General features: G+C 50.9%; 5 protein-coding genes across 6 annotated transcripts; 2 read left to right on the top strand and 3 right to left on the bottom strand.

Annotated features, from left to right (window-relative positions):
* Positions 1 to 3855: 3855 nt before the first annotated feature.
* PV06_07384 (uncharacterized protein) lies at positions 3856 to 5092 on the top strand. Its single transcript, XM_016408621.1, has 3 exons — positions 3856 to 4101; positions 4151 to 4802; positions 4857 to 5092. The coding sequence occupies exons 2-3, from the start codon at positions 4209 to 4211 to the stop codon at positions 5055 to 5057; spliced, it is 795 nt and encodes a 264-aa protein (XP_016260375.1). The 5' UTR covers positions 3856 to 4101; positions 4151 to 4208; the 3' UTR covers positions 5058 to 5092.
* Positions 5093 to 5508: 416 nt separating this feature from the next.
* PV06_07385 (uncharacterized protein) lies at positions 5509 to 7687 on the top strand. The gene has a single exon (XM_016408622.1). It carries the CDS (start codon positions 5812 to 5814, stop codon positions 7666 to 7668), a length of 1857 nt encoding a protein of 618 aa, XP_016260376.1. The 5' UTR covers positions 5509 to 5811; the 3' UTR covers positions 7669 to 7687.
* A 44-nt stretch (positions 7688 to 7731) lies between these two features.
* Positions 7732 to 9687, bottom strand: PV06_07386 (uncharacterized protein). The gene has a single exon (XM_016408623.1). It carries the CDS (start codon positions 9451 to 9453, stop codon positions 8131 to 8133), a length of 1323 nt encoding a protein of 440 aa, XP_016260377.1. The 5' UTR covers positions 9454 to 9687; the 3' UTR covers positions 7732 to 8130.
* A 249-nt stretch (positions 9688 to 9936) lies between these two features.
* Positions 9937 to 13578, bottom strand: PV06_07387. Of its 2 annotated transcripts, XM_016408625.1 has the most exons (5): positions 13050 to 13578; positions 12690 to 12932; positions 11749 to 12626; positions 10705 to 11702; positions 9937 to 10656 (listed from the first exon to the last, which is right to left on the bottom strand). In XM_016408625.1, the coding sequence occupies exons 1-5, from the start codon at positions 13210 to 13212 to the stop codon at positions 10521 to 10523; spliced, it is 2418 nt and encodes an 805-aa protein (XP_016260379.1). In that variant the 5' UTR covers positions 13213 to 13578; the 3' UTR covers positions 9937 to 10520. The 2 variants fall into 2 exon arrangements, with proteins under 2 accessions (XP_016260379.1, XP_016260378.1); XM_016408624.1 differs by having other exon boundaries at positions 11749 to 12932.
* Positions 13579 to 17776: 4198 nt separating this feature from the next.
* PV06_07388 (uncharacterized protein) lies at positions 17777 to 19308 on the bottom strand (the record flags this gene model as incomplete). Its single annotated transcript, XM_016408626.1, has 3 exons — positions 17777 to 18552; positions 18609 to 19031; positions 19173 to 19308. 3 exons carry the CDS (start codon positions 19306 to 19308, stop codon positions 17777 to 17779), a joined length of 1335 nt encoding a protein of 444 aa, XP_016260380.1.
* Between the last annotated feature and the right edge of the window lie 1444 nt (positions 19309 to 20752).

Below are 20752 nucleotides of genomic sequence, written 5' to 3' on the forward strand. Positions count from 1 at the left end.
GGGGAGGCAAGATGGTTGTAGCTTGTTGCGGCGAGACACCTCGGACTTATAGGAAGCCACATGAGTGAAGGATGACAGCTTTGAGACAATGTGCCATATTCAAACGCTGTCAGTTCAAGAAAGAGACGTACAATTTCTGTGTTGAATGTGCGACGTGAAAGCGAAACTGTGATTGACAACAGATCATATTCCTGGACTTACATACAGTATTCACTGTTGGTGACACACACTCAGCACTGCGATTTGAGATAGTGCATGTATGGCACCATAGTCCAACTCCTGAAACATACATACCTCAATTATCGAGGTCATTTCTTGCACCCCATCTGATTCATTTTCCGCGGGTGACATCGTAGAATAGAGGTTCTGAATGTTCATCTGTCAGTACCTAGGTATGTAGGTATCCACTGCTTATTGGTAGTAAACAAAGGTTTTTAGCCTGAAAAGTTTAGCCTAATGAATGCTACATTCTCATGGCCTCCTGCAAGTCAGTCTTGAGTCGTGAGGGAACGTTACAACAAAGCGAAGTAGATCAGCAATGCCTGTCAAGTCTTTGAATATCTTAACTCTTTAGGGGTGGAGCGGCAATGTATGGCCGATCGCTATTCGACACATGAGCAGAATCCTGCCCCGCCCCACCGACTTGCGATTCCATCTTCAACATGGGTCATTCCATCGCGCCATAACGCGGAGTCCCCAGTATGGGCCCCAAACGTGTTGATCTGCTGGAGTTCAGCCAGGAAGCTCGACTGACCTGAGGCCACTCGCCTGAATGCCACAGCTCGACAGCATGCGACTACCACGATAAAGCCTGGAGATGCTCCAGGTATATATCTAACTCTGTTGAACCCTTGTTTGGAATTTTGGCTTGTGGCAACTTGCTCTTCTCTTTTGGACGCTTCTCACCACATCTGCCAGAATGAGTCTCATCAGGAGAGTTGTTCATAATGATGCCATCAAGCTCGACCCTCCGGAGGTGTATAACTGGAGGGTGTTTGCACTTGCAAGTGCAGCATGCTTTGGTGGAACACTCTTCGGCATGGACATCGGAATTATAGGTGGCGTTTTGACGCTTCCTGACTTCAAAAAGTAACGGCGAGTCGACGTATGTTGATATCGATCGAATCTGACACCTTGTTTCTAGAGAATTCGGTCTCAGCGACATCAGCAAATCCGCAGCCTCCAATCTATCGGCTAACCTTGTCAGCGTCATGGTAAGTCCTTATGGAAGCGGAACTAGTGCTCAAGCGTTGCAGAAGGCTGACGGTGGTTCAACAGCAAGCTGGTGCGATTGTGGGTGCTCTGGTTGCCAACCCTTTGGCTGACTGGATTGGGCGGAAGAAGAGCATACTCTTCATTTCAGTGTTCGCATTCATTGGAGGTCTACTCCAGGCCCTCTCTTATGGCAGTCTAGTGTGCTTCTATATTGGGAGGTGCGTTGCTGAACAAGTTCCATCATCGGACCCTGTGAGCTGATAAGAACAGATTCGTTGAAGGCATCGGCCTTGGTGGTGCTACCATGCTGGCTCCTACATATGTAGCTGAAAACGCGCCTCGTGGTATTCGTGGTCTTTTGGTTGGCTTCTATCAGCTCTTTGAAACGATGGGAGCAATGGTAGCATTCTTCATCAACTATGGCTCCTTGTTGCACTTCAAGGGCCACGCTACATGGATTGTTCCACTGTCCATGCAATCATTGCCCGCACTTTTGCTATTTGTGGCGATTTTGTTCTGTCCAGAAAGCCCTCGATGGCTTGCGTCCAAGGATAACTGGGACAAGGCGTCCAGTATTCTGTCAAGTGTCCGCAAACTTCCTCCAACCCACCCATACGTCCAGGCCGAGCTGTTGGAAATGAAGACTCAATTGGATGCCGAGCGAGGTCGAGCGGGAGGAAACAGCTACTGGGCATTGACAAAGGAAGCGTGGACGATTGCTGGTAATCGACGACGCTGCATCATGGTCATTGTTCTGATGATCGCTCAGCAAATGACAGTAAGTGGCTTTAACAGTCTCGCTTGCTGCTGCGGAGATCAGATTTGCTTACGCTCTACCAGGGGACCAACGCGATCAATTACTACGCACCTGTAATTTTCGAGTCGTTGGGGATTCACAGTAATGAGAACAGCCTCTTCGCGACAGGCGTGTATGGTATTGTTAAGATGGCTTCGTGCGCCATCTTCATCGTTTTCCTTGCCGACACACTTGGACGAAGATGGTCATTTGTGTGGACCGGCTTCTTCATGTGGTTCTGCATGTTTTACTTGGGCTTCTATGTGCGCTTTGACCCTCCTGCAGAGGATGCCCCGGTTTCCAGCGCGGGATATGCTGCTCTCGTATTTGTGTATCTGTTTGCTGCGGCATTCCAGTTTGGCTGGGGTGAGTGCATCAAAAGGGGCTGTTGGGCTAATTTGTAGCACTGGCTAACAGATATTAGGACCTTGCTGTTGGATATACAGTTCCGAGATATCTACCCAGCGACTCAGAGGATTGACTGTCTCGTACGCCGCAGCGACGCAATGGGTCTTCAACTTGGTGGTTGCTAGGTCGACCCCTGTCATGCTCGACACTGTTGGGTCACACGGGTACGGCACATACTTCATTTATGGTTCATTCTGTTTCGCGATTGCTGTTGGAGCCTATTACCTCGTGCCGGAGACCAAAGGCGTATGTGACAAGCTCTATACCCCTCCCAAAGACCTTTGGAGCTAACTGAGATTCTAGGTTTCCCTCGAACGAATGGACGAGCTTTTTGGCGTGACTGATTTCAGTGGCGTTGAGGACGTCGGCCACGCAGCTCAACATGCCAAAGGCGACATCGAAACCGTTCATCTTGAAGGGGAAGTCAAATGAAGCAGCCTATGAATTACTCAAGTCTCGAAGTCATGCAAGGATCTCATAGTGGTAAGGATGGTCGCGGCATGTGGTTGTCCAATGAATTCCGCATGAGCAACGACTTGGCCATGCTAGGCACCGGACCAGGGAGCATTCTTCCAGGCGTGCAAGCTTTTCGCTGCGTTGCCCATTCTTGAGGTCGAACAGTTATTGTCGTGAATATAGAGACCGATACGGAGTTCCAGGCAAGACACATTTCACCACTCACGCCGCCAATTCAAATGCCAGGGATTGCCTGGCGATACGCAAGGCTGAAGGAGAACGGGGGGCAGCATGTTCAACCACTGTAGATATCCACCGTGGGACTGTCGGGACCCCGTAATGATCCCGCAAGCCGAAGCTATAAGAATCCACCAATCTAACATCTTCCTTCTCTCCCTCTTGACTTGTGTGAGCAGCCATCATCAACCATGTCTAACCCTCATCCAGAATGTCGACGCGTATGACTCCCACAGATGACTCCCGACCGTCGTCCCACGTCTCTCTTCGGCCAACTTCCGCCTCCCACTGGGCGAATGCAGTGTCCCTTCTCTTGCAGCATCAATTTGATTGAATGGACTTGTCCGGCTTCCCTCATCTGAATTCTTTCCGGTATCCGGCAGCCAGTAGCGTGGGAAACAGATCGATCTACTGTGATTGTATGGTTTGCTGACACTTGTACGTGTCGACATATGTCGTCCGACATTAAACTTGGCCATTTCTGTCTTGACAAGTGGCTCCTTGGACTTCTTTTTTAGGTGGACCAATTGATAAACCTGGTTTCCCCTTCACTTATCCTCTTCATCGATTTGCAAATCCGAGATAATCAGAGACACACAGCAGCGAACAAGCTCACCCCTGTTGACATCGGCCGCATTTCGAATCTGAAGATTGTGACTGCTGACGCTTATTGCTCATCATCGATCCCGCATCGCTCATCATCAGTGGTGACCGTCTTGAACGGCTTTGTGCCACGGATCGTGTTAAAACGAGCAAACCAGCATATGTCCATCTGGCTCTCGATTTCTGTCCCTTGGGGTTTTTCTGTCCTTTGGAAAACTAACTCGACTGGACCATACGCTGATGTCGGTTGATCTACGTGCATCTCGTACCTGTCTGCGTTTCCCGTCTCGAGTCGTCACCGTCTCGAGGGCCCAGCTATCTTCAGTTCACACTGGAGATCTCACTAGACCTATTGATAGAGGTTGAGTCAGAAAGAAAATCAAACAGTAGGTGATACCAGTATGTTTGTGCGTTTCACTAAAAGTCGATCAAAAGGACACATCATATCAAGAGAAACAAGAGGCTGCTAAAATAAAAAGACCAGCTATTCAACATGGCTCTTGCTTCCAGTGCCACTATCCCTGTTCTCGATGCCGCTCTCGTGCACGAGAAACTGGAAAGCATCGACAAGAACTCCTCAACCACCACGACGAACCTCGACGGAGTCCGCATCGTCGCTCCACACGAGTACAAAGAGGCCGCAGCATGTCTTGCTGAAGCATTTCGCTTTGACAATATCGTCCGCTATGCTATCGACACCCCCGATCGCGAGCATTTGACTCAAGAGGAGAGGTTCGAGATGCACAAAGCTGTCATGGAATATGTCACTTATGCCCATTGTCTCAACGGCTTAGTCTTGACCGCCGGAGAAAACTACGACTGTGTCGCTCTGTGGCTTCCCCCCGGAAAGAACATTGACGACTGGGTGACGGTCATTCGAAGCGGAATGTGGCGGCTTAGCTACAAGTTGTCCAAGGAAGGCAAGATTCGTTTCTTCGATGAGTTTCTGCCGTTGCTGCACGATACTAAGCAGGAGATCCTGGGTGAGAGAGATGATCAGTCTTGGTATCTCAACTACGTGGGAACGAGACCTGAGGCTCGTGGCAAAGGTTATGCCAGAAAGGTGATCGAGTATGTTTCGAAGCTGGTAGGTTTCTTGCATCATTACGCGGCATGACGAGATGAGCTGACAGGGCTACAGGCTGATGGTCATGGCCTCCCATGCTACCTCGAGAGTTCTCACGACATCAATATCATCATCTACGGTAAGCTTGGGTTCGAGCTCAGGAAACAAATCTTCTTGACCAGGGCGCCTGGCAAAGAACTTCGGCTGGATGTCATGGTAAGGGAGCCTGTTGGCCGTGAGAAGAATGAAGATACAGCTGCATCAAAGGCCAAGTGACAAGAGATGGTTGCTTTGGCAGCATAGGAGTCCCAGGGTCTGATATGGCTTAATGCAAGGAAACACAGAATGATCACCAAGGTATCCACGTCTTTCTTTACACGCTCTTTTGAAGAAAATAGTTTTTGAGAATGGATGGATGATCACTACGATTGTGTTTTTTTATACAGTCTATCATCAGTGGTCCAGCTTTGACCCCAGTATACTTGTCGTTGTAGACAGACCTGCTTCGAAGTAATGAAAGTGCAGAGTGTTTACTGCATTCCGTAGGCGATGCCCATTGGTATAATTCATTAGTGGCCACTAGATAATGAAATAGGCATGTTGGACGAGGCTGTCACCGGCGCCAGCCGCGTGGAAGAACGAGGCTTAGGCCTCACCAAACGTCACCTTTTCACCTACAATCGACTCAAGGGTCCTTAAGCCACACGCGTTTCAGGTAGATCAATATCCCTACTTTGAACCTTTACAGTACGACACCTGCATTCTTCCAATGTCATCCCTGGCCGAACCGCTTGCACAAAAGTCTTGGATCTAAACTTGACATCGTTTTGCATAGTCTTATTTGAGCGACTTCTGTTCTTTGTCCTCAGGCCCCCGTCTTCTCGCAAGTTCTCGACCCCGACGACTTGTAGTGATTCAGGCACGATGCCATCTTCGAGATGACATGCCGCAAGCGCCAATGAACTCGACCGCCTAACCCTCGACCTCCCTTCTGTGTGATAAATCACAACGCCCTCTCCAGACATCACCGATGCCTAGCTACTCGAGTCCCTCTCCTTCTCCTCCCCCGACCGGTCGACGTCGCCGACTACGATCATGCGCGGACAAATGTGAGCGAGGATGCTGGACGTTGGCCACCTTCTTCCCACTCGCCTTTGTATACAGTCTTTCGACATGGGCGGTCTGGGTCGTCTCGTCTATAGGATTTGGCTCCCACCGATCTAAACATGTGTGGTGGTCGATACAATTCATCTCGCTCCTCGGCATCCTATTGTACTCCCTGGCGAATCTCTCATACACGGTCGCAGTCTTTACGGACCCAGGATCCCCGTTGAACCCTCCAAAAGGCTCGTCCAGGCGAAAGGGCGCATACTCTGTCCTTCCGACCCGCGAGCGGTCCACAGACCTCGAAGGGGTCCAAAACATCACAGTCTCTTCGACAGGGGCGCCGCGGTACTGCAAGAAATGCCACGTCCCCAAACCAGACCGGACGCACCATTGCTCGACGTGTAAGCGGTGCGTCTTGAAGATGGACCACCACTGTCCGTGGCTGTCCACATGCCTAGGTCTACATAACTACAAAGCATTTGTCTTGTTCCTGATATACATTTCTTTATTCAGTTGGGTGTGCTTCGCCAACTCCGCATGGTGGATGTGGAAGGAGCTTTTCGAGGAGAGCGGATACCTCGAAGAAATCGCGCCGGTCAATATAATCCTCCTCGCAGTGGTCTCGGGAATAATAGGCCTGGTGTTGACCGGCTTCACAACCTGGCACATATACCTCTGCGCAAAGGGGCAGACGACGATTGAAAAACTAGAAAAGACGAGGTATCTAAGTGGTGTCCGAAGCCGAGTGGAGCGGAATAGACAAGAACATCAACTGAATTCCCATAGACGAGGGTCCGAAGGGGTCGCCGAACGATTACAACGAGCAGGAGAGCAGATTCTCGAGTTTCACGCAAACGCTGTACCGGGGGCGTCACGGTACGAAGAGGGCGAGGAACACACGTCGCCCGTGCCGAGTATTTACAATCAGAACTCCCATCCGAATAGCAACGACTATCACCACCCTCGACATCCGTATTCTAATTCTCAATTTCAAGATCCGGTGGGAGATGTTAATTCCAACGGGGACACTCCTGCCCTGCGCGCCTTGCGCAGGACGTATAGCAACATCGAAGCCGAGCGCGAACGAGAACGGTACGATGAATATATGGACGACTTTGAAGCCGAAGGGATGCCAAATGCGTTCGACCTTGGCTGGCGACGAAACCTGACACACTTGTTCGGTCCAACCGTTTTGCTGTGGTGGTTGCCAGTGTGCAATACCACCGGTGACGGGTGGCAGTGGGAAGTCAGCGAGAAGTGGCAACTGGCGCAAGAGGAGGCGGCGCGACGCAAAGAACGAAGGATCGAGGAGATGATGAGCAGTCAACAGAGGGGTGTTGGCGCGGGGGTCGTTGGCATGCGCGGTGGTGGCGGCGGTGGAGGTTTTGCCGGGTATGAGCGAGACCGCGAGAGAGACGGCAACAATAATAGCAATGGATATTATGATGGCCACGACGGGTACGGCGGAAGTATGCAGAGCGCCATGAGTATGAAATCTTTGGCGGCTCGACAACACCAGCAACATCGTCAGCATCATCAACAGCAACAACACAGAGGGAGACAGAGGACCGATTTCGACCGTGGGGAGAATGGACAAGTCGAAAGGTTCCAGGTTAGTAGTGACGGTGAGAGTGACCATGATGACAGCAGCGACGACTCGGACTCGGATTCGGATTCCGATGATGTTGGGTATAACAGTAACGAAAATGATGCTGAAAGGGGTTGGAACACGAGAAGGAATCGTCGGCCCGGGAGGTCGAGGAAGAGATATGGTAGATGATAGCTATAGACAATAGCCGATTGTATACTCTGTACATCAGTATCTCTTTTGGGTCTTCTTCATTAACTACTCGTATCGCAAGGGTAATTTCGACACATCAAGGTATACTCTGCTTTGACGTTCCTCAACATTGTATGGAACTATATAGAAGTACGATGGTCTATTCTTCCCCTGTCGGAACGTTTGCTTACGCTCTAGAAGTACTCAATCCATCCCATTCGATGACATTAGGTGTCGTGTCTTTCGTTATATAGTGTTTTACTATGTCTCATCTTCTCTCTCCATTTTCGTTACTCTCGCTTCGCTCGGCCGCTCACTCCATCCACGTACTCCGTACAACGGATAGAGTAGAGACGTCTAGATCATTCTCTCCGCCCTTGATTTTCTTCCCTCCAAGCCATGATCGAGCGAGTGCCGACTGTTTACGCATGTATAAATACACACACGGCATACATGGTTCAGTCATTCGCGTTGGAGGTAAAAGTCATCGACTCCTCCTCCGAACCCCATACCACCGCCGTTGGTGCCGGCAGGGTAGAAGATCTTCTTGAGGACCATGAGACACAAGGCGACAAAGATACCCGCGATGGCCCGGTCGATCGTGATGCTCTCTCTCGCCCTGTCTCGCTGGAGGATCAACGGCGCAGCCGCCCCCATGTTTGAGTTCTGGAGAGCCGCATTCGCGGCGGCCAAAGGAGGTGCGTGGATTCCACCGGACATGAGGGATATGCTCGGTCGATGCAGCCTGGAGGAGGAGGAGGAGGAGGAAGGAGAGGAAAAGTCGGAGGGTGTGAGGACCGCTTCGGCGGACGCTTGTGCCGCTTCGGCCGAGGGAGTAGGTATCATGCGTGGTGGTGGCGGAGAGGCCGGTGGAGGGTGTAGGTTTGTTGTGTCGTCGTTGCTCTTGTCTGGGCGGGACTGTTGAGATTGCCGGACTGTTGATGTGTTCTGTGTTTGCGCAAGTGAATCTACACTGGTCCTCGTATTCGCACTTGTGCTGAATTCGGGCTCAGCGTGTGCTGGCGGCGTTCGTATTGACGGTGATGTCGGCATCTGAGTCTGTCGAGCATTGGACGTGGCATCATCTCCGGTGCTCTCTGCTTTGGCCTTTCCATTGTCCTTGCTTTCTGATGCTAATTGACTCTCTTGTTGACCTGAAGCCGCCGCCGTGGACGATTTCTTCTTGTCCTCTGGACTGCGCGTTTCTAGGTTCATGCCTTCTGGTAGTGATTCCAGTCGCACGCCTTCCTCCTCTTGTACATTGACACCACTCTGCCTACAGACCTCCCACCACTCCCTCATTATGGCCTCATTACTTTTCCTGCACGCCTCACACCTCCAACCTCTCGACTCTCGCGCCAGTCTCTTCCTGACGTCGACACTGGCTTCCAGACCGCCGACTTGTCCCGCGGTACCCTTCTCTGCCATGAAACTCCTCAGCGCCGTCAGGGCCGTCCGCACCCCCCAGGCGGGCATCCATGTCTCCTCGTGGAACCCGGAAATGCTCAGGCAGATCTCACGGTTGACCTCGAAGCGACCCGACGGCGTCAGGAACCGGAAATTCGGCGGTTTGAGCGGGTAGGTCGGAGGTAGCGTGATGCGTCCGTGGTACATGCCACCCTCATAAGGAGAAGGGGAGGGCGGCCCCAGCAGTGTAAAGTGCCACTCGTGAAGGTCGGCGTCCGAGACTGGAGCGGCGTAAAAGGCAGGGTTGGGGTTGGAGGAAGGAGAGGAGAGTTCGGCCGTCTCCTTGAGGAGTCGCCGCATCGTAGGAGAGGGTGCCATAGTCTGTGTAGAAATTGTACTCGTAGGGTTTTGTATTTGCGCCCGCTGGAGTGACTACGACTACAAGGATAGCCCGCAGTCTATTGGGGGTCGAATGAGGTCATCGGAACCCCGGTGCGTGGGTTCTGACAGGCGACAGTTTATGTGTTTGATGATGCTGGTATACGAATCGAGAAGAGGGTATAAGCTTAGGAATTCGAACACTGGGAATGATCAAGGCACGAGACACTATCGAGAGAATTGGGAATAATGGAAGATGACAGGGTATATAGAATGCGAGGCTGCGATTTGCTCTCTTTTGGTGGTGGGTTTGCACATTACGACGCTAAGTCGACATACTATTTTAAAACTCTTGTCCCTTTTGTTTTTTGGTATATAGAGCACTCCGTATAGATTACGAAAACACCAACCACTTACGAGATGCATATTCCACGATCCATGAAGATTATTATAGCAAAACTTATACTTTTGAGAAATTTGGTGATAAAAATATAATTGAACATTAAGCCAAGTTATTGCTATCTCTGTGCAATTGATGTCGCTATATTGAATGCATCTGTAAATCAATTTCTTATTGCCTCGCCGAAGAATTCCACATTTGATAGTATACAGAGGAGAGTAATCAAAACAACGGCCGTCGCAATTTCAATAGGAAAGGTAGAAAGTTCATTAGCCAGAAATTCCCGCTGGCTGTCTTGGACCACTTGGTCCATTCTTTCTCGCTCAAATAAAGGAAAGTCGTTATAAGGAGAAAACCAAAAGTCTTGTATCTGTAAGCGCACAAGGTATCAAATCGAGAAGATTAGGTAAGTTTATGTGTGTTGTGAGGAGGGGGAGGTATACTGTTGCTTGTGTCGCGTATGTGTCTGCCTCGATTAGAGGTGCGAAGTGATTTCTGGGCTTGGTCGTGTGCCCAAGACAAGACATCTGGAATTAAATGATAGAGTCGAGAAAGAAAATATATCGAATATACCGCGCGTGCGCCGTTTTCGATGCCGAAGGCCCACAATTTCGCCATGCAGTAAAATAGGAAAACCGATGTGAGAGAGGATATCGTAAGATGGTGTTTAATATGTCGTCGCAATGTCCATAAGATTCTGGTCGACCTGCATTCCCGTAACATGGTCTATTGAAAGCTCGTCGACATATCCAATCAAAGCTTGGGAATGCAATTTGAATGACTCGCCCATGGTTTTTGAGATACTGGAATATGTTAGTCAAAATCTGCTGGCAATTGACAGATATGCTTACCCCCAAACAACCACGCCGTCCAACATCGAGCCCCAGACGCGCGCTACAGTTGAGCTTAAACGTGATCCATTTGCGTCCACGGCGTCATCATCGAACAGTCCGCGTACTCTCATGTACATGGCGAGCTCTTCTTCGGTGGCTTCCTGATCGTCATGCTCAATACGATATAGCCACAGGCTTAGAATAGTGATGAGATCCAGTCCACAAAGAGGATGCTCAATACTCCAATTGGTCGACGATGTTTTGGTGACCCAATTGATACCCTGCATGGCAACGATTTCCATGCACTCGTAGCATTGCTCGACAACCTTGATCATCTCTTTCGTTCTCTTGACATTGTCACGCGCCGATGACATCGCGCCGGCAATCTCATATGAGTTGTGGTACCGCAGGGCTTCCTGGACATCTTTGAGATCCACTTCAAGGAAGGCACGGGTGTTGCGGTACACAGCCATCGAATTGAAGATCAGAGGGTGGCTCTTGTGTGGTGTGCTGAGAGGAACAACAATGATTTCGGGCTCGCACAGATCCAATGACCGTTCCCATGTTTCTAAGGCAATGCGAATCTTCCATTCCAGAACCACGTCCTGTAGCGATTCGAAACTTCTTCTTAGATTCCACACTTCCAAGAACAATGCGTTGATCATCACTCGAGTGGCAAAAGCACTGTATCTAGCAGCATCTCCTTGGAAGAGACTGTCATATGCTTCTCGAACAGTAATCGTGGGCGACGCTGCGAAGATATCCTGCCAGGAATCCTCGTCCGAGGGCTCAATATTCCATAATGACTCGGAAGATGGTAGTGGCAATGTGTCGAACTCGTTGAAGCTGATTGCCGGAGTGTGGTTGTATGTCAGAGTCAGCATGCCGAAGAAGATATAGACGGCATAATAAGTCCGTCGACAGCCCTCTTCATTGACCCACTGATCATGTGTCGGTGGTGCTCCAGCGCGACCATCAATACGCAACTTCAGCTCGTATTTGTTGCCGGCAACCATCTGAACAGGTTAGCAGAAGATTGGACGAATATTACGAGGTACTTACATTGGCAAGCAAGCTCTTAATAGAACAAGCCCATTCAAGGCCTTGCGAGCCACCGCTCCAGCTCTCGAAAACCATATTCAGCAAAGTGCTCTGCATGGTCCAGAGAGGGCACTTTCGAGAATCAAAGTTGTCCTTGTTCTGAAGGAATTGATTCACGAGTTTCTTGGAGCCATGATGAAGGAGATAGGCTTGTTCTTGTTCGAAATTGTAGAGAGCGCCGATGGAGAGGATGGCAAGTAGAAGAGCCGGTTGACAATTCTCAGGACGAAAGGTGACAGGATGTAGAAAGGGCATGTGGTGATGAAAGAGATTGAAGTAGGTAGTTAAGTATAGGTTCATTGTGGGCAGGGAAGGTAGTGTGATGTCTCCACCTAGCTGGTTAGCAATGATAGCTCTCTCGTCATCATTGTTCAACTGCGGAGCTTTGGGTAAAGAAAGGGGTTGGGCTGGACCAGGAGACTTGCGATAGTTCACTGGTGATACAGGCCCTGTCATAGAGGGGAAGGGAGAGAGTGCGTTGGGGGTCGGCGTCCCTGAGACTGGGAAAGTGTCGGGCAAAGAGTGGAATGTCGGGGGCAGCGAACTACCCAAGGAGGTTTGACGTTCCATGATGGGTGGTAGTTGAGACTGATGTGGCTGTATCGATCCCATATGGACGAAAGGAGGCTGCGACAGGTTATCTTGCGACGAAATGCTCGACATTGAATGCGCTTTGGGTTCCGACGGGCCGTGGGGCATAAAGGTGTCCCAGGGCATTTGCGGAAGGCCGTTAGGACCGGCGAGGTAGTCGGACGATTCGAGAAGTGAGCTTCGATCTGGAGAGTAATCGGGGATTGTGCTTTCTCCGTTCTGAATGTGACCGTTTACTGCTGCTGCTGCTGCCGCCGCCTTGTGTTGGAAGTCTGTCATCAACATGGCGGCAGTTTCAAGGTCGAGCATACCATCGCTGCTAGCCTCAATTTGCTCCAAAGTCCCCGGATCAAGACTTATCGAAGGCTTGGACGGAGCGGCCGTTGAGGGCGTCGACTTCGTCCCTGCGCCTGTTCCTGTTCTCTTTCGTCCTTCAGATTGAAGGGGCACACCGCCATCCTTTGCATGGACGGTTCGATCGTGGCGTAATAGCAGATCGCGACGGACGAAGGTGCTACGACATTTCTGGCATTTGAAGGGACGCTCCTTCGTGTCTAGCAAGGGATGAAGGTCAGTTGAAGATTGCCTGAAAGCTCATTCAATGGAAAGAGGTGATGGCGGGGTCTACGGTGAAGCCCCACGTCGCAACAACAAAAAAATATTCTACTTACGCGATCGTTCGTGTCGACTGCGGTGTTCACTTCTGCTGAAGGCCCGGTTGCAATACTGGCATTTGTACTTCTTCTCGGGCGCTGAAGTAGCCTTCTTCGGGGTCGCAGTAGCTGCGCTGGCATTCGCAGGCTCAGAGGCGGTGGAGGTGTCAGCCTGGGCCATGGTTCAGAAAATGAAGGGTTAAAAGTCCTCGGACCCGGCGCAAGCCTTTCGCTCAGAAGTGAGTTGGGACGTGGACGTAGATTGAGCCGTTATCATTCCGTGTCGCTGGGCAGTCTGGAAGTCGAAGCGATTGAGGAAATGATTGCTGGCTGTGATTGAAGGGGAATCGGCCTGGATCTGGTTTGGCAAAAACGCAAGGTGGATCACGTGGTCGGTGTAGTAGTGAATGCAAGGTGTGGTGCAGCGCCGTACGCAGCGTGACGATAGTCGATACACAGGCTGAGATGCGACGATATTATTACAGATGAATGCGACGACAATAACAGTTGATGTTGATACAGACAGAAAGAGGAGAAGAGTGTGCGAAACGAAGAAAACAAGGAGGGGCAGCTGATGGCAAGAGAGGAGGGTGTTCAGTTCAGATTGTCCCTCCTCCTGTCCCTTGCTCGCCCTCGAAGCATTCTCTCTCGCGTTGCCCTCCTCAGTCAGTGAGCCCCTGAAAAAATACCGTACGGAGGTGACCAGACCAGACAGCCCAGTCCAGCGGCACACCAAGCGGGCGTCCAAGCACCAAAAGAGACCCGCGGTATCCTTGCACCTAGCGTCTCCGTCTTCCCACTCCCACCTCACCAACAGCCCACCTTTTGCCTTCGAGAAATCGCCATGAGACACCCCTTCCGGCAGCAGCCAGCTGGGTTACCGCGACAGCCAACCTGTGCCGCTTCTGGCTTCGCGTGAGGCCTCTAGTCTCGATGCGCATCTCCCCGAGTCCACGCAACACCACCGGAGAGGTTACTACGGAGTGATGGTTGATGTCCATGGACAAGGGCTCCTTGGAAGAGACCAGGCATTTCTAGGGACTACCTAACAGCGCGTAAAGAACCCAATGGAGCACGAACGCTCGGCTTGTGTTCATCACAGAAGAAGACGAGCACAAGTGACAATGAAGGGTGGGGATCTTGGATGTCTTTTTCGATCTCGAAACATTCCTCGTCATCACGATGCAGTCCCCAGCCACCTCTGAATAATGATGCCCACCAGCCATCAAACATTTCAGGTATGCTTCGGTCCGTACCCACGCTTGATCGGTTGGCTCTGCAGCGTGACGCCCAACGAACGATAACACTGCTACAAGCCACGGTCTGCCTGCCATTGGGTTGTCCAGGGCCAATTATCGGTCCTTACAAGGACTTTTCGGTGCGAATATGTGGCACATGATCGAACCATGTACTGCCCTTCAGCTCTGAATTAGAGACAAAAGAGCAATCGTGGCACCGAAAAAGTTGGTCAACGAGCGATCGTCAGCACTTGGATTGTCGCCCTCGGACCTGTTCCTGCATGTTCCGTGCAGCTCCTTGATCTCTTAGGTAGGGGGTACCGCTCTAATTCGAGGACGTGGGACCTCGCTAAGGACTTCCAAATGCCCGCTTAAATGATCAGTGTCTTGTCTGACAAGCTACCGAAGTAGCCATGAAGTGCTCGGTCTCAGCTAGGAAGCGTCATCCATCTTCCCGTTGCGATGGTCAAAGCCATGGATCCGAGGCCCATCCTCGTGGATGGGACCCGTTTCAATGGTCTTTTCGCGGCGAGGTGGGTAGCAATTGGTGGTCTGAAGAAAACGATGGTGACCCGGCAGTAGAGAACCGAACAAAAACGCAACGAACTGGCGCCTTGACTTTGACAAGTCTGCCCCGAGTCAAGTCCTTTCCATTCGTTGTTGATACCTGAACAGGGGTCGAGGAATGATTGCAGGCTTGAAGAGTTGCAAATACAGCTGCCAATTTCCAGTACAAAGCCAGATGTACCGGCACTTTGCTGCTGCTCCAGGCCGATGCTTGCAACAAAGGGCCCCGCGGTCCTCTCTCAATTTTCGCGACAGGTCATCTGGTGAAAGTCTCTCATGGTCGGCTTATAGGCGGTCGCCTCACTCATGGTACTTGCTGACCAGCATACCGTAATCTGTTTTAATCCGTACCTCTCGTTCAGATGTCGGTGAAGAGCCCGTTGAACACTATGACATGCCGGAGGCTTCATTCAGGCAGGCCAACCCCTCCACATCAAAATCACTGCCATCAAAGGATAGTCAGACCTGCTATAACCGAAACATGCCGACGTTGGTGCGGTTCCGTAAGAGCGGTTTTGCGAGAAAATGGGTTCCGCCAGTGGTGAAGCATGGCTCCCAGGCTCGCCCCCGGCTGAACCGGGGCTACAAGAGCCACCGCGGGCGCCAGTCAGTGCCTTTCCGCCGGAATCCCACAAGCCGTGGCACTACTTCCTCCCCACTCCAAACCCACCTCGTAATGGAGTTTCAATCCCTCACCTCATCTGAAATTTTGACAATCTCCGGCGGCGTCGCATCATACAGTGATTCGCTGCCTTGAAAACTTCCCCTGTACCAGAGCAACGCCGCTTCGAGAAGCTCCAAGGAATCAAGGATCAATTCGGTTGGCAATCAGCTGATTACGAACTTATTATTCAGTCTGGGCTGAGACGAGGGGTCAACAGCAGAGGGGCTGTTCGTGCAATTTTGTCAATGATAATATCATGGGAGAAAAAACAAAACATGTCGACGCCTGACGAGCTTAACAATTTCAGCTTCACCGGCACTGTCTACTGCAAAATTCAAGAAGAGTCGCTGCACAGTAACACCGCCATCTCAATATCTAGACCGCCCTTCTACAAAACACCGCCTAGCCTGAAATCGAGGCGAGTACCGCTGCAGATACGGAGTATCGATGGTTCACCTTCCTTTCCGATCCTGATCTGGACGGCGGTGACTGTGACAGGCCTCCGGGATTTGAGCCATCGCTGAGACGGTAAGCACTGGTGGCAATGATTGCCGTTAAGAAACGTCAGTACCGATGCAGTAGTCCCTTCATGACTCAGGGCTGTCCATGTTTGTTCCAAGCTGGGAATGCTCGGCATGGATGGGGCCTTCATCTGTCATTGTCCTGCCAAACGTCAACTTCAAGGATCTCAAGCAACCTTTAGTGAAGGATTACGGAGTATAATTTTCGGATATGTCCAGCCTGGACCGGCCCAAACTTCGGATATCTGCTTTGCAGCAAACGATGCTGCAAGACACCTGGCTGATGAATCACGTCTCGTGGCTTGAGAGCAAGAAATCAGATGCGATCTGTTGGAACGATTCTCTTTTCGAACGTAGCAGAGCACATTTACTTCCACCGTGGTTATTGTTTGCTTGCCAGCCATCATGCAGATGTAGGCTGGCCTGGCCGTCCCGATGAGGCTCAGTCTGGGCCCAGCGTGTCAAACAACATCCCGATCCTGGTATGTGTGTACAGAGGCATCAGTCCGTAACGGAATGGTCATTGGCCAGGCAGGTTTCGATGACCTTGCCGTTGTTTACTTGCATACACAACCAGGTGCTCGTCTCAAGGACGACATCTCTTCCACCCGCTCATTCTGTTTACTGTTGAAAGGTTGACGAGAACATTGTGTGCCTACCAACACAGCTGCCGGGTTTGTTCACGCCGTGGTAAGAGCTTCGGATGTTCTTGTCGTTAGGCTTCTATTTTTTCGGGAGAAATCCTGCGTAGATACTCGCCCCTTTGTCATATGGTAACTATGATTTTAACTTGAGATTGTCTCTCACCTCGTGGGGCGAACGGCGATCGTCTTGTGCTGACCATGGGCGAAGAGAACACAAAACGAACGATGCCATGCATCATCATCGTCACTGCGTGTCTGTTCGTTATGATGTTGGCTGTGCCGCTCTCCCTTTCTCTTACTCGTACACAGACACAGATATGTCATTACGAATCGAACTGCTCATCATCAAACGATGCTGAGAACTTGCTACGCCGCGTGGAGTACTCCTGCGGTCACTGTGTCTTGTATGCGACCGAGTGCGTGGAAGTGAGACAAAAACGTTTTTGCCGTTGTCGTTGCCGCATATCCGTACGATTATTTTTGGGGGGTTGGGACGATCTACGAGGTTACAATTAATGTCCACCATTTCAATCCGGGTCTCTTTAGGAGATGGATCGACAAGTTTTTTAAATTTCCATGTTGGTGGAGCGTACTCCGTATGTATTGTACAGTGGACTTGGGGAGAAGCCGGTATTCATACGAGTAGATGTGGGCCTACGCCATCGAAAAGAAAATCGTTGCCCTGTGAACTTTCAGTGAGCACCATGGTCAGTCGTACGAGACTGGAAAGGGAGTAGGGGACTTGGAGAGGGAGCAACTTAAAAAAAAAGGTACGATATGGAGGGAACAGAGTGTTCGAAACGGAGCATGGCTTTCGCCAATTGAGTGTCCAGAAGTGGAAGTGACATCAGTTTTCAAAGAGATGTACGATTAACAAGTCCATAGGTACCAATTTGTATACCTATGTATATCGTATGCTCATCGAGGTAGAAGATTTACATCCTGACATATGGAGTAGTCACGCAATCTTTGCTTCAGACTATGTAGTTGTTGATGAGATTGTGTCTTGGTCTATGCAGCTATGTATTGCTGAAGATACGCAGTGTATATGTGTGGTGGTTATGTAGTCCATACACAACTCCGTATCGATATATCGTATATACTCACGGTATCAATCGATGCCGTTGTATTCAACGGCACCCCACCATTTCCGACTCAAGCACTTACCTACCATCGTTATGTTGTCGACTTCTCCCCTCTCGCGATCTTGCTCTTGTAGATACTCGCACACGGCGTTGTCGGCGTCTCCTTCTGCATCGTAGTAGAATATCCCCGGCACACTATCTGGTGAATCAAAGACCTGCCACGATCGGTAGTTCGGTGGAAGTTCTGGGAATGCTGCTGACGACCCAGACCCCTCGCCCGGCGCTGCAAGTTCCGGCTTCGAAGCTTGATCCCTCTTCGCGAGACCCGCCGGGTCGGAGCACATGTTCAGTTCTCCCGAGACTTGCGAGAGCTGCTGCTTCGTCCAGGCGCGCGGCATCCGTTTCTTCTCGTACAGGGACACCGCTTCACGGATGCTGAGCACGCCCCGAACGACCTCGCTGATCACGCGACCTAGGAAAACACCGTCCTCTTGTGCAGTGCCGGCACCCTGGCCCGTGTGGTTCTGCATGCAATGGCACGCGTCGCCGAGGAGGACGACGTTCTTGTGCTCGTTCGTCCAGCTCGGCATGGGTGGCATGACGAGTAGGGGCCAACGTTGTGTGTAGTTGACGAGCTTGATGATGGATTGGATGGCCGGACTGTAGTCTTTGTAGTATGCACGAAACTCGTCAATGTCGACCTCTTCCATCTTCTCGACATAGTAGTCTTTGCAAAACGAAGTGACGACGTTGAGTTCCTTGCCGCCCGACAAGGGGTAAGTGAGAATATATCCATTTGGACCTGGGGGCGATCAGTACAGGCCGGGCACCGCGGCGTTGTGTAGACTAGGTACATACCCGTCCACATATCCATGGTGTTGCTTAAAAGAGACTTTGCTTCGGGGATCTTGCTCAAAACCTCATCTCGAGTCACCACGCCACGGTAAGCGGCGACCTTGGACGTCGCTCGGGGCTGAACATTGGGAAAGAGTTGTTGACGAACGAAGCTCTTGATGCCATCGGCTCCCACGAGGAGATCAAATGTGTACGAATCCCCTTTGGTCGTCGTGGCAGTGACCTTGTCCGGGGTAGATTCGAGCTTGTTCACACGAGCGTCGACAATGATGTTGACACCGTGACGGCGAGCAGACTCTGTGAGTCCCGCGTGGAAATGGTCCCGTCGTGCGATGTAGTGTGGGAAACCACTTATTTTCTTGACTCTCGCGGAGTCGACTCGAGTGACAACTTGTCCATTCAGTCCCCAAGTACGCACTTCGTCAACTTCGACCAGATTGTCGCCGATAATTTCATCAATCCCCCATCGTATAACATATCACGAGACGTTGGGGAAAATCTATCCGCCAATTGTCAATCACTCTCGCACAGGACTTGCTGACAATGGCCAAAGACAAACCTGAATACCCGCCCCGATCTCTCCCAACTCTGTTGCGGCCTCGAGGATGGTGACCTTTGCGCCTCCTCGTTTCAGAGCAATCGCTGCTGCTAGGCCACCCAGGCCGGCGCCACAGACGCCAACGTGAACTTGAACTGGTGCCATTGCCGCTCGGGCGTTGAGCATCCGGCATTACCTGTAATGAGATGATCAGACGGCCGGGAACAGCCAAGCCTAGCAGAAGACGCTTGCAACGGAGGCGCTATCGGTGCCTTGCATGCCGGAGTTGGGTTGGATGGTTTTTGCTTTTTCGGCAATGTGGGATGTTCATAGTCCTGATTTCTTATCATGTGCTTTGATAAGATTCATTTTGGCCCTCGACACCCATTATCATCTGTCGTTGTTATTGCGAAAGGAGAATGTGATCGCGTGTAGTCAACATGATTTTTCTTTATCAGTATGCCACCCCAACTACCGTCGATAATGCCTGTAACTTGATTGCAAAGAGGGGTTACTCTAGGCGACCTCCATACTCCGGTGTAGGTGAGAGTCGAAGTATCTCTCCGGGCACATGTTATTACACCAAACACACAACAATCTACCTGTAGCCGACCTGACTTAGGCCCGAACAAAAAGTTAAGACTCCGTGCACAAATAGATAATAATGCTTGCTTGCAACCTCACGATCTGGGGTAACTCCACACCTACAAAAAGCATGGTATGAGCGAGATGCATTGGGCTCGTAGACCATTTCCCAGCACGGGCCCGGTCAAGGAGACCCCGTCCCTCTTCTAGAGTTGATGGGTGCATGAGCCATAATAATGAAGCAGATGTCTGCCGCGTCCAAAGTCTCGCTAAGCACGGCATTGCTGGTCGTGGCGTTCAACAGTGCGAGACATGTTCGAGCCCACCAATAACACAGGCACGGCAAGGAAATTTCAAAAACATTGGCGAAACGAGAATCTCACACGCGTCGTCGTCGCGTTACGAATAGTCTGCAACTGCGAGACCGGAGAAAGTCAAGATGATTAAGCTAACGAGCCTGGTGAGCCCTGTACGAGTACTCCGGGTCACAGCCACCTCCTCTCCCATCAGTCAAAACGGACGGATAAGTCAGACCACGAGAAACAGGAGTGCTTTAGCATGCTTCATGGGGATGTTCTGTATCTATCCGTACTCCGTACTAAATAGGCATGGGCACCTTGGGGGTAAGGAGTACGGAGGGGGAGGATGTTGACACTATCTCACTTGTATAGGGATGCCTGGAGAGCCTAATCATTAGACTAAGGTAGTTCTAGGTAAATACTGAACCCTGGCGAGCCTGTTAGGTTTAAATGCCTTCAGCTTCCTAGAGGTAGCTTAGTGCTTGCGAACCCCCAGGCCATCGGGGGGAAGGGTCAGGAGTAAAAGAATACGAAATATTACTTGGGCAGGGAGACAGAGACATGCCTTCAAAGATGATATTTCTCTCTCTGTGTCGTGCATCGTACTTTGTGACCACAGTACGTCGTCGTGCATGGCGATGATTTATTTGTCCGACCGCGAGATGTCTCTGCCAATTACGGATACCGAGTTCTGTAACCATTGGACGGTGGCCAGCCGAAGAAGA

Source organism: Exophiala oligosperma (assembly GCF_000835515.1).
Source record: "Exophiala oligosperma strain CBS 72588 unplaced genomic scaffold supercont1.7, whole genome shotgun sequence".
In the NCBI taxonomy this organism is placed as follows: domain Eukaryota; kingdom Fungi; phylum Ascomycota; class Eurotiomycetes; order Chaetothyriales; family Herpotrichiellaceae; genus Exophiala; species Exophiala oligosperma.